General features: G+C 55.6%; 1 protein-coding gene across 8 annotated transcripts in view; it reads left to right on the top strand.

Moving 5' to 3' along the window:
- The window catches only part of ILF3 (interleukin enhancer binding factor 3), a 28,423-nt gene extending 18,697 nt beyond the window's left edge, over positions 1–9,726 (top strand). The window contains exons 9-20 of one of the 8 annotated variants that reach the window (XM_060145173.1): positions 86–183; positions 734–845; positions 950–1,060; positions 1,425–1,624; positions 1,982–2,149; positions 2,577–2,714; positions 2,823–2,999; positions 3,097–3,250; positions 3,399–3,452; positions 6,874–7,242; positions 8,034–8,081; positions 9,045–9,726. In XM_060145173.1, the coding sequence (XP_060001156.1) occupies positions 86–183; positions 734–845; positions 950–1,060; positions 1,425–1,624; positions 1,982–2,149; positions 2,577–2,714; positions 2,823–2,999; positions 3,097–3,250; positions 3,399–3,452; positions 6,874–7,242; positions 8,034–8,081; positions 9,045–9,181 (1,766 nt within the window). In that variant the 3' untranslated portion in view covers positions 9,182–9,726. Of the gene's footprint in view, positions 1–85; positions 184–733; positions 846–949; positions 1,061–1,424; positions 1,625–1,981; positions 2,150–2,576; positions 2,715–2,822; positions 3,000–3,096; positions 3,251–3,398; positions 3,453–3,908; positions 5,357–6,873; positions 7,243–8,033; positions 8,163–9,044 lie in introns of those variants that run through there. The other 7 variants (XM_060145172.1, XM_060145170.1, XM_060145169.1 and 4 more) reach the window with 7 other exon arrangements.
- Positions 9,727–12,404: the final 2,678 nt, after the last annotated feature.

Below are 12,404 nucleotides of genomic sequence, written 5' to 3'. Positions count from 1 at the left end.
CGCACTTGGTTCCCTCAGCCAGCACAACTCTTCGGAGATGCTAAAAGATAATCCTCTGCATATCTTCCTTGTTTCCTGCCTTCAGATGGTTCTGGCATTTATGACCCTTGTGAAAAAGAAGCCACTGATGCTATTGGGCATCTAGACAGACAGCAACGGGAAGATATCACACAGAGTGCGCAGGTATAGTCATCGCCATTGCCAACGTGAGCCCTTACCCAGTCTGTAATCACTGGCTTCCAGTTCCATTACTGGGTATTCTCAGGGTAGCCACTGGACTCATAGGCTCAGGCTGGGGATTCTGAAGGTCAAGGGATCGTGCCTGATACAGGGTGCCCCAATCTGGGTTGCTTCTTTCCCCTGGCGCCACGCGTGGTTGTCGCCTGCCCCCTCAGCCTGCTCGAGTGCTGTTTTCAGACACCGAGTTCAGCGGGGAGATGTGTTTGCGTGCGGACTGCTCCAGGAGTCCTTCCCTCGCAGGCCCACCACGTGGCTCCGTGTGGCAACCAGTCCCCAGGTTGGGGTCTCCTGTAATCCTCTCGAGGGGGGTGGTCACAGGCTGGCCTTCCCCCACAGCAAGGCTGGGCCCTGGCTGTTGGGGACCCCTCGCTGTTATAGGGGAGACCGTTAGCAACCCGTCAGCTCCCACCCCTTCCAGAAGGCATTAGTGAGAGCACACACGTTGGCTGGGAACGCAGGGCGGCTGAGTCAGGTTCCTCTTCCCCTTCTCCAGCATGCTCTGCGACTTGCTGCGTTTGGCCAGCTCCATAAGGTCCTGGGTATGGACCCCTTGCCTTCGAAGATGCCCAAGAAACCAAAGAATGAAAACCCAGTGGACTACACAGGTAAGCATGGCGCAGTGCCCATGCCCAGGCAGGCGGTATCATCGCACGCTCCCAGTAGAGCCCAGACTGGAGTCTCAGCTGCTTCTGTCCTTGTCTCGTTTCAGTGCAAATACCCCCCAGTACCACCTACGCCATTACGCCCATGAAACGCCCAATGGAGGAAGATGGGGAGGAAAAGTCTCCCAGCAAAAAGAAGAAGAAGATTCAGAAGAAAGGTACCAGCATTCATTCATAGTCCTTGTTTTACCCTCCACGTGGCTTCAATTAAGGTTCACCCCAAAGTGAGTGGGATACCTCCTTTTGCCTTCTCTTTCTCGGACATGATACTTCAGTCCTTTTAAGAATGATTAAATAAATACAGCATGGGTATGGAGCACAAGTGGGGTGGACGTGCCTCAGCTGGTGACCGCAGGCGTGGTGTGCGCCTGGGAGTGGGGCAGGCAAGGCCTCGGCACGTGTTGCCGCCCAGCCCCCTGCCCAGTCCTCCACGTCGTGCATCAGGGCGCAGTCAGGACAGGTTCCCCTGCCCGGTTCAGAATTGACTGACTTTCCAGAGCAACATTGGTGTGTTCTCTCTAGAGGAGAAAGCAGAGCCTCCCCAAGCGATGAATGCCCTGATGAGACTGAACCAGCTCAAGCCGGGGCTGCAGTACAAACTGGTTTCCCAGACCGGTCCAGTTCACGCCCCCATCTTCACCATGTCTGTGGAGGTAGACGGCAACTCATTCGAGGCTTCTGGGCCCTCCAAAAAGACTGCCAAGTTGCACGTGGCCGTTAAGGTGAGCGCGGCCGGCAGCGTCGTACAACGGCAAAACACTTCCCTCATCTTGCTCCCCTTCAGAGCCATCATCCCCTGTTTAAGCACGAGGCTAAAGGAGGGCATGCGCATACTGCAATGGTTAGATTCCTGAAGGGTAGCCAAGTCACACGTGGCAAGAATGCCATCATCACTGTAGCTGATGGGCAGAGGGCCCCCAAGTGTGGCCGGGCATCGAGGTGGTCTTGGCAGCTATAGGAAAGCTCCTCCAGTTAGCTGGACGCTACCCTAGGAACTTCTGAGTCAGGACCCCGGGTGTGGGAGGGGTTCTGCGTGGTTGAGCCCTCCCTCACTGGGGGCCTGGGTCTCCCTCCTGCAGGTGTTACAGGACATGGGCTTGCCCACGGGTGCCGAAGGCAGAGACTCCAGCAAGGGGGAAGACTCAGCTGAGGAGACAGAGGCGAAGCCAGCCGTGGTGGCCCCTCCACCTGTGGTGGAAGCTGTCTCGACCCCCAGCGCTGCCTTTCCCTCAGATCCCACTGCCGAGGTGAGCACGGGATGGGTGCTGGGGTGCCCGGCAGGAAGGAGCAGGCAGCCCTGGGTCCCATGAACCAGGACAGTTACTGGTCCTTGTTCTCTTACCCCAAGAGAGTGTACCTTCCAGTCCAGGAGCCTCTGGAGGGAGTTGGGTGTGAGCTATTGAGCCATGACCAAGAGGCCCTTGCTGGTGTTGACCCAGCATCTGGGGCTGCACTGGGGTGGCCTGCAGTCGAGGGTGTGCCGTTTCCCCGGGAGATGGGGTGTGGGTGGAGGTGGTCCCATTGCTGGGAAGGCCACAGATGATTTCTGGAGACGGGAGTGGCGAGGGGGATGGAGCGGAGGGCCTCAGCCATGACATAGGGGCGGCTGCCCTCCTCCACGTGCTGGAAAGCCCTTAGCTGAGTTTGTTGGTTTTCTTTTCTGTTTTCCCTGAGAACGTAAAACAGCAGGGGCCGATCCTGACCAAGCATGGCAAGAACCCTGTTATGGAACTTAATGAGAAGAGGCGTGGCCTCAAGTATGAGCTCATCTCAGAGACAGGGGGCAGCCACGACAAGCGCTTCGTCATGGAGGTGAGTGGTCCTGGGGGCGGGTCCTGGGGGGGCCTGGAGTCCTTGGAGACTCCCCCCCGTCCCAAGGTGGGTGTTGGGTCACCCCAGACACGCATGTGTTCTTCCCAGGTCGAGGTGGACGGACAGAAGTTTCAAGGCGCTGGCTCAAACAAAAAGGTGGCCAAAGCATATGCCGCCCTTGCTGCGCTAGAAAAGCTGTTCCCTGACGCCCCTCTAGCCCTTGAGGCCAACAAGAAGAAGAGAGCCCCCGTGCCTGTGAGAGGTGGACCGAAATTTGCTGCTAAGGTGAGCGGTCACCCCGGAACTCTCTGACCTTGGCGTGTATTCTCTGGTGATTCGAGTGGGAGGCGAATGTAACCCGTCTGTCTTCTTTCCCGTCCAGCCACATAACCCTGGGTTCGGCATGGGGGGTCCCATGCACAACGAAGTGCCCCCGCCCCCCAATCTCCGAGGACGGGGAAGAGGAGGGAACATCCGAGGTCGAGGTCGAGGGAGAGGCTTTGGTGGCGCCAACCATGGAGGCTACATGAATGCTGGTGAGGACCATTGTCCTGTGCTGTCCCAGTGGGCTCGGCCTGCTCCCTGGAGTGGGTGGGACCCCTGGGGCCAACTGAGATGCCAGAAGAGGCAGGGGGGCCGGCAGACCCACCTCCTGCCCTGGTGACCCTGTCTGTTCCCTTTCAGGCGCCGGGTATGGCAGCTACGGGTATGGAGGCAACTCGGCGACCGCCGGCTACAGTAAGTGTGTGTTTCTCTTTGTCTGAGCTTGGGGAGAAGCTGCAGCTTAGCTCCCGTGGCCTGAGTTAGAGCAGGGTGGCCCAGCAGCAGGAGCAGCCTCCCTGAGGCTTAAGGGCGGCTGGCACCCATTCTCGGTGGTTAGGTCAGGCGGTCCTCCAGCACCCCCCATCCTGCAAAAGTGTAATTTACTCTTTAAATGTTAATGCACACACTTGTGTGACTTGAAAGTTCATTAAAAGTCAGAATTTTAAATTTCTCTGCTTTAAGCCATGCGAAGCACCAATCCTGTGATAATACTTTTCCTGACAGTGCACAGCTCTTGTCTTGAGAAGGAGCCTTCATTGGGGGGTTACAGGAGCAGAGAAATCTAAAACATGAATTTCAAATGTGGCGCTCTGTGCCATTTTTCAAAAGAATTCTAATTTTTTTTCTCTGCTCTGTCTCCCCCTTTTGTAGGTGACTTTTTCACAGACTGCTACGGCTATCATGATTTTGGGTCTTCCTAGAGCATCTAAAAGTATTGCACACAAAATCAACTTTTTACTCCAATTTTCTCGAACTCCAAAACCCAAAGTGTCCGTGCTGTGCCCTGTGCTTCACTGGGTTTCTCAACCGTGGCTTGTCACCGCAGCTTGTCTGAAACTCTTAGCCTGCAGAATTTAAGACAATGGCAGTTTTTATCGTGATTTGCCTTTGAACTTGGTCATATTGAAGTTCACAATAAGTGGAAAACAATTTTCAGAGAATGTGTTTTTTGTGCAGAATTGCACAGAATTCTAGAGCCAGCGTTGGTCAGCATCAAGGCAAAAGCCCACCTTTGCTTTTTATGGAAAGCATTACTTTATTTAAGAGACAGATAATAATGCATTTTAATCTACCTTTGTCTTAATTTACAGCAGGTTTTGTATGAATTTTTAACCTTTTAACAAATTCCCAAATCTGGTTGATGCCTTTGACAGTAACGATTTCACCACATCTGAATCCAGAGCAACCAGCCTTTTTTTTGTTGTTTTTTCATAAGCATGTGAAACGTTGGGAACGTTGGGGAATTGTATATTGTGCTAAGTTAACCTCTTCCACCTTTTGTAAATGCTCTGGTGGGTTCTTGTTCCGGGATGCAATGTTCTGTGGCTGCTTTAGCTAGAGGTGAACTCTCAAAGGTATCAAAACTGTGCTTCCACTATTAGTGCAAGAAACAGACAGGCTTTAAGGAAGAGAGAACGTGGAATTTTGCAAGTCGTAATCACACCTGCAAACGCATGGGATTCTAGAGGTTTTTTTTCCATTTTTCTTTTCTTTTCTTTTCTTTTTTTTTTTTTTAATGGGGCTTTAAAAATAATCCAGCAGGAAGAGCTTAATACATAGCACAATTCTCCAGTGAAGAGCCAAGCCTCAGCAGGGCCTGTGCTGCTGGGCGCACGTCCACGGCAGAGTCCAGAAGGCCCGGAAAGCTGCTGCCCTCTCACCTCAGGGTGCAGGCTTGAGCTTGTGTGGCTTCTCCTTTGTGCGCAGAGGCACACACAGGCGTTTTGGCTCTTGAATGAGACCCCCGTCTCTTGGCGGGAGTCCTTCTTGGGAATGAGTGTAGTTTGGGCTCTGGTCAGCAGGTTTTTTTGCAGCAAGGCCTGCCTCTGCGTTGACTTGCAAAATTTTGCGTTTATTCAGTCAGGCAAAAAATTGGTCAAAACGGTTATTACATAATTTGTTCCCAGGGGTTTGAAACATTCAGTGAAACTTTTTAAAACTTTGATTGCATGATGTATTTTTTTTTCCTAGAAAGTTATTGTTTGAGAATAATGTCTTTTTATACCAGGAAATAGTTATCCTGAAATGACGTTGAAAATTTCCCCTCCCCTTTATTATTATTATTATTTTTTTTTAATCAATACATGTTAAAGTAACAAGCCCTCAGTCCTTGGCGTCTTCATTCATTCCCACACTGGCGGAGGGGCGAGGAGGCGCTCAGTGCTGGTCGTGGGCAGCCGAGGTGGTGGGCTTCCGAGAGGGGGTCTGCAGGGGACCTCCTGTCCTCCAGCCTCCTTGAGAAGCCTTCGCGCGTTTACTTTCTTGCATTGTGGGACACGTCCTTCTCCTTGGTGTTTTTGGCTTTGGGTGGTGTGGGTGGAAGGGTCTAGAGAAAATTAACTGATGTTGCAGATCAGTTCTATCCAGATTATTGTTCAAACCACCCAAGACACAGCGGTGTGGGGCGTACATCTGCAGCGGGTGGAAGGAATTAACCCCATTCAAAAGGCAGGAGATCCTTGGTGCTAAATACGGGAAGGAAGGGCAGGGTGTGTGGGGAGCGTCCTCTCCCCGTCCTCCCACCCTGGGCATAGTGGCCACACCAGGCACCAGCCCCGGCTGTCTGTGGCAGGGGCAGCGGCCAGCCAGCACAGGTGCACCCAGGCCCGCCTGCTCCAGGAGCCCGAGAGTTCTGCAGCCCTTGTGTGAATGCTAGGGATTGCCTGGCTGGGTCGGAGAGCCACCCACATGACCTGTTCTCTTCCTGTCGCCTCACCTTAGCTGACCCATGCCCCGTCAGTTCATCTGAGTGGTGGGGCTGTGTTAAGAAACCTGTCTTCCGGGGTCTGTACCTAGTAACCAGAGGGGGGACCCACCGTGACATTCTCCGCTCCAGGGCCTGAGAATGTGGCGGCCTGGCTGCACGCTTGTCAGTCCTGCCCCTGGGTCCTGCCTGCGCCCGGCAGCTGTGCTGGGAGTAAGGAGGGGCCCTCTGGGGGGGGCCACCCAAGGCAGTAGCTTGAGGGCCCACCTGGGTCTTCTGAACCCAGCCATAGTGTTTCATTCCGCCCACGAGGCTGTGGCAGTCACACCAGGGAGATGCCCTAGGTCATTGGGCTAAGTCTCCATTCGGTCCTCCCAGACCCAGGTTGGACCAGCTGGTCTTCCAGGAACGACTGGCTTTTAGGGGCATCGTTACACAGCAGCTCCGGGGGTCACCCAGGCCTGGGACTACAGAGCCTCTTCCCAGCACAGCAGGGGGGAGGTGGCGGTGGCCAGCTGCTTCTTTGGGGCTTTGCTTTTCCTCTCACCGTTGGGGACATCTGGGTAGCAGTCAGCTAGTCGTGAATGTCATCCCGCGCTTGGAGCCCATCTCATTGTAATGTTGACATCCGCTGCGAAAGCTGCTGCTGGCCTGCTGTCGTGCCGCTGCTTGGGCAGAGAGCCATTGTTGTCGTCAGCTGATGGGTGAGTGGGGCTGAAGGCTGGGCCAGTCCATACCAGGCTGCTTCAAGGACCGGAGCCGCTGCTCCTCACTCTCCTGCCTCTTTCCGTCTCTCCGGGCCTGGCCAGTGGGCTTGTGGGTCAGCCTTCAGGGCCCACAGCTGTGACCTTCCCTCTCCTTCCCCTCCCCCGTCTCCCGATCCTCCAGCTGACCCGCTGCCTTCCTGTTTAGGTCAGTTCTACAGCAACGGAGGGCATTCTGGGAATGCCGGTGGTGGTGGCGGCGGCGGGGGCGGTGGTGGCTCTTCTGGCTACGGTTCCTACTACCAAGGTGACAACTACAACTCACCAGTGCCCCCGAAACACGCCGGGAAGAAGCAGCCGCACGGGGGCCAGCAGAAGCCCTCCTACGGCTCGGGCTACCAGTCCCACCAGGGCCAGCAGCAGTCCTACAACCAGAGCCAGTACAGCAACTACGGCCCCCCACAGGGCAAGCAGAAAGGCTATAATCATGGACAAGGCAACTACTCCTCCTACTCAAACTCCTACAGCTCCCCCGGAGGCGGGGGCGGATCAGACTACAGCTACGAGAGCAAATTCAGTGAGTTGGCTTCCAGAGCCTCCAGGGGTCCAGGCCAGCAGCACATCCCAAGGAGTGGTGGAAGCTCAGCCCTGCCCCAACCTGACTTCTGGTGGAGGGACTGGAAGGAAGCCGGGTGGTGCTGGCTGCAGGGCGGGCGTTAGGAAAATCCTGACAGCAGGGTCCCCTGGCCCAGGTCTTTGCTGGTCCGTCCCTGTTGCCTTCTCCGAGGTCCCGGAGGCTGTGGGCTGAGGCTGGGGCCCAAGGGTGGATAGAGCCTGTGAGTCTGGGCCAGCTGCTGCAAGGTCATCTCCAGGGATGGGCTCTGGAGACAGCCCCCAACACATCCTGAGTTAACTTCCCCGTCTGCCGGTCCTTCCACCTCGTGCACAGACCCAGCAGGCCTGGGGAAGCGTGGGTGTGAACTCGTGCACAGCAGGATAGCGGGCAGCTGCGTGCCGGGGACCTTAAAGAAGCTGTGCTGCCTGTGCGTGGGCCTGGCGGTGGGCCTCGGGTACCTGGCTGGGTGGGAGAGGGGAGGAGGCTGCTGGGGACCCTGGGATGGAGGAGCAGGCGGGAAGGCAGGATGGACCTGGGCTTCAGAACGTGATGACATTACAGGGCTCCAGTGGCCCCCGGCGCTTCGTGGTTGGACTGAGGGTGCCAAATTTCATCAGTCAAGATGGGGATCGGGCAAGGCCCAGGCGTCAGCTGAGCTCCTGCCACTGCCGAGGCCGCGCACAAGGAACCTAGATCGCCCCAGCCGCAGTCTTGGCCACAGCCCCTTAACTGTGTTATCTTCTCTCCCCCAGACTACAGTGGTAGTGGAGGCCGAAGCGGCGGGAACAGCTACGGCTCAGGCGGGTCGTCCTACAATCCAGGGTCACACGGGGGCTACGGCGGAGGTTCTGGGGGCGGCTCCTCATACCAAGGCAAACAAGGTGGGCCTGGGGCAGCAGGCAGCACAGCATGGGGCCCCTTAAACTCAGAGCCAGCAGGGACCACACGGATTCCATGAGGAGGGGGCGTGGCCTGGCCTGGGCAGATAGCAGCACAGGTAGGGGGGCCCCGGTGGCAGCTGCAGCTTGGCTTCCATGTGGGGTAAGAACAAGGCGTGGGAGACACGGGCACACCAGGACCCTGTGAGAGCACGGGCTTAGGCACAGCTCCAGCGTCGGGTTCTTCCCGAGCCAGGCGTTCAGAAATTGCCCTACTCTTTTTTTTTTTTTTTTTTTTTTTTGCGGTACGCAGGCCTCTCACTGCTGTGGCCTCTCCTGCTGCGGAGCAACAGGCTCCGGACGCGCAGGCTCAGCGGCCATGGCTCACGGGCCCAGCCGCTCCACAGCATGTGGGATCCTCCCGGACCGGGGCACGGACCCATGTCCCCTGCATCGGCAGGCGGACTCCCAACCACTGCGCCACCAGGGAAGCCCTGCCCTACTATTAAATGTTGGCACCAACGGGAAAGAATACGGAGAACAGTGAGGGCCAAACAGAGCCTGACGTGGAGCTCTGGTTTGGGGTGGTGAGCTCAGCCTGTGCTCAGGCAGCCCCCGGTTACAGCTTCCGCTGCCCATGCGTCGTGGCTGGGCAGCTCCCCACCCCTCATAAACGCAGGGCTGATGGTCCCACCTCAGGGTTTTTGGGACAACTAGGCCCAGTGACCCTGGAAAGGCACTTAGCAGAACAAGGTGGAGCTTCCATGGCTGCCCTGCTGCGATCTCTCCGGCAGACACAGTTCTGGTGTTGGCTGACGTCCTGCTCTCTGACCGCGGGGCAGGCCTGTGCCTCTCACCTCTAACCCTCCCCCCTCTCTCCCTTAGGAGGCTACTCATCACAGTCGAACTACAACTCCCCGGGGTCCAGCCAGAATTACAGCGGCCCTCCCAGCTCCTACCAGTCGTCACAGGGGGGCTACGGCAGAAACGCAGATCACAGCATGAACTACCAGTACAGATAAAGCCCCCAAGGGGTGAAGATTTGTACCTTCTGCACTTACTCCCCCGTTGTAAGATTCAGTTTTATGCATCACAGTTAACATGTCAACCGGCCTCTCCAGGCCCCTTCCGCCCTACCCTGTCCACGTTGCTGTGTTGTGAGGTGCAGCTGGTCACTCCTGTGACCCGTCCTGTGACCCATATTTAGCTGTGTTTGGGACTCCGTGTCTTCAGTGGTTTGTTAGTTGCCATTACAACTTTGTCTGAGTAGAGTTTTTTTGAGTTCTTGCAATTAAGTATCCCTCTGTCTATTTACAATTGGTGTTAGTGTTAACTCAGTTTGTCTTTAAATAGTAACGGAAGGGATACTTCATCTGTTAATGCTTTTGTGAAGTGAGTTAAACGAGCTTTCTGTATTTTAATGCTTTAGTGTTTCAGTTTTATAAGTGAAGATTTTATTTTAAAAACCAGTGGGAAAGAGTGGGGGGTTTTTTTGTATGTCTGGTTCATTCAGGCAGTACATCTGAATTGAGCTGAATGTAGACGAATAAAGAAAAACAAAACTCTGTGCCTGTCGTAGGCCTGGGTGTCTGGGCCACCAGCAGCAAGATGGGCAGGTTCCTCCACTCTGTTCCCAGCACGGGAAGGCAGGGTGTGGGGGGCAGGGCAGTCCCTGGTCACCAGAGAACAGCCAAGGCCAGCAACCCAGTTTCCTGGCAGCTTGTAGAACCGGTGTCCCAGCGGCGCCATAGTCCCAGCTCTCCCGTTGGGCTGCAGAGTGACTTCCGGAGACCCACACTGCTGTAGGGGGTTTGCTCACACAGTTGGGCATGCTTTGTTTTCTCCATGAATTCTCATATGGTTTGAAGTGCAATTTCAAGTCACCACGGAGTAAAACATCCTTGTAGGTTGGGTACGTGTAACCTAAAAAAGCCCAGTTGAATCTGGCTGAAAGATGCCGAGATCTAGGGAACCCAGCCACAGAAGCATCCGTGCCAGGATGGCGCTTTGTGTCTGCAGCAGCCACGGCCTTTCCCCTGGTGCCGCCCCACCTCGAGCGTGTTCCACAGAGTGCACGGTTGGCGTGCTTCACGATCCTGGGTAATTTTGCAGTGGTTGGGAGACGTCTGTCACCTAGTGGGTAGAGGCCAGGGATGCTGCTGACCATTCTACACTTGAATGTCAGCAGTGCGCAGGTGGAGGAACCCTCCCCAGAGCAGCCCCCTTCTCAACTCTGGCCCTGGGTCCGGGAGAAGTGGGGGTCGCGCCCGGATTGCTTTACCCGCCTGTCTGGAACGAGCCCCTCACTGAGGCCTGGGACTGCATCTCTACAGGAACCCACCTAGTCTTGCTGCCTCTCCACTCTCTCAGAGCAGGTACTGTTCAAGATTGTGGCCCCTTCGGGCTTCCCTGGTGGCGCAGTGGTTGGGAGTCCGCCTGCCGATGCAGGGGACGCGGGTTCGTGCCCCGGTCCGGGAAGATCCCACATGCCGCGGAGCGGCTGGGCCCGTGAGCCATGGCTGCTGAGCCTGCGCGTCCGGAGCCTGTGCTCTGCAACGGGAGAGGCCACAACAGTGAGAGGCCCACGTACGGCACACACATGAAAAAAAAAGACTGTGGCCCCTTGGCCTCCCGTGCTTGGTTAACCATGGCCTCTGGGAGAAGTGCGAACCATTCTTGACTCAGAATCACTCAGCTGAGGCAGCAAGTCCAGTGTGCCTTCAAAGGATGAAGATTTGCCTTCTTGGGGAGGTGAGAGAAAGGTGTTCTCCACTAAAAGAGGAAACATTGGAAGAATTTTGCTTACTGCCAGAGCAGAGGAGGCCTGGGATGCCAAATGGTCCAGCCCTGGGAGCGGGTCCCAGAGTGCAAACATTTGTGTTGGCCTGAAGTCCCCTGGGATCCCTCAGGCATTTGCACTTGGAGACCAGAGACAGACCTGAGGGATGGCTTCCAGCCTCGACTCCTCTCCCAGACAGGTCCAGGGGATGGAAAAAAAGAGACCCACACAAGATCACTTGGACCTTGTGTTTCAGAAGATAGGATAAAACTGTGGACGGAAGCTGTGTCACTGAGAGAAGTCCATGGCGAGGAACACTCCTGCGACGCCTGCCAAATGCCTTCAACCATGGACCTGCGTTTTCAACACAGGTTTCACCATTGGTTTCCCAAGCAGCAGCCACCACCACCATTCACATTTCTGAATGCAGACTCACCGCAAGGGAATGACTCTCAAGGTTAGGGAAGGCAGCGGCTAAATATGTACCTATGGTGACAAGTCCTCAGGGAGTTGAGACTTGCTGCCATGTTCATCTGTTGCGGGGAAGGGCTAGACCCCGGGTGGCTTATCTTTGATCAGATGCCTATCTGAGTCTTTGCCATGGTCAGGACAAGTTTATTGCCAAAAAGAGGGCGTTAACTGGGAAGCAAGCAGGATTTCCCCTTGCCTCTTCCAGCTTCTGGTGGCTCCAGCCGTCCCTTGGCTCGTGACAGCATCGCACCAATCTCTGCCTCTGTCTTCACATGACATTTTCCTGTGAGTCTCTGCGTCTTAAATCTCCTCCCTTATATAAGGGCACCAGTCATTGGATTTGGGGCCCACGCTAGTCTAGGATGAGTTCATCCCAAGATCCTTAAAAACATCTACAAAGACCTTTCCAAGTAAGGTCACGTTCACAGATATCGGCTGTTAAGACTTGGAAATACTGTTTTGGGGGACAGTATTCGGCCCAGTACAAGGCTGGGTGAAGGTTTCATCTTCATTGATGCAGGCACAGCCCTGGGAGTTTGTCGAACACAGACAGGGTTACCGTAGTCAGGTCTGGATGCCACAGAGCCAGCAGCATCTTTGCAGCACAGGTAACTGTCCTGAGGAGACAGCTCGTGAGCCCAGATCCTTGGCACCCTGACTGTGCTCAGGGACCTCGCTGGTGGTGATGCAGCTGGCCAACAACAGTATCCCAGCCCTCAGGACCACCCCAGGAAGCTGGGTTCAGGAAGATGTGGCTGACACCTTGAGCATGAAGAAGGCCTTGCTGCTGGTGCATCACTCCTTCAAAGCTGACTGAGGCCTCCGCCCAGGCCTATTGCCCTCCAAGTCCAGGAGGCCAGCCTGGAGGAGGTCCTAGCAGAGCTGCTTCTCCAGCTCCTCCTCCTCAGCCAGGGCCATGGTGGGCAACAGCTGGCTTAGGAAGAGATGTCTTGGCCCACGTGTTGCTGGAGGGTGGTGTCATGCGTCCTGGAGTC

The sequence above is a fragment of the Lagenorhynchus albirostris genome, chromosome 3 (assembly GCF_949774975.1).
Source record: "Lagenorhynchus albirostris chromosome 3, mLagAlb1.1, whole genome shotgun sequence".
Taxonomy (NCBI): Eukaryota; Metazoa; Chordata; class Mammalia; order Artiodactyla; family Delphinidae; genus Lagenorhynchus; species Lagenorhynchus albirostris.
This window is presented reverse-complemented; position numbering and strand designations above follow the sequence as displayed.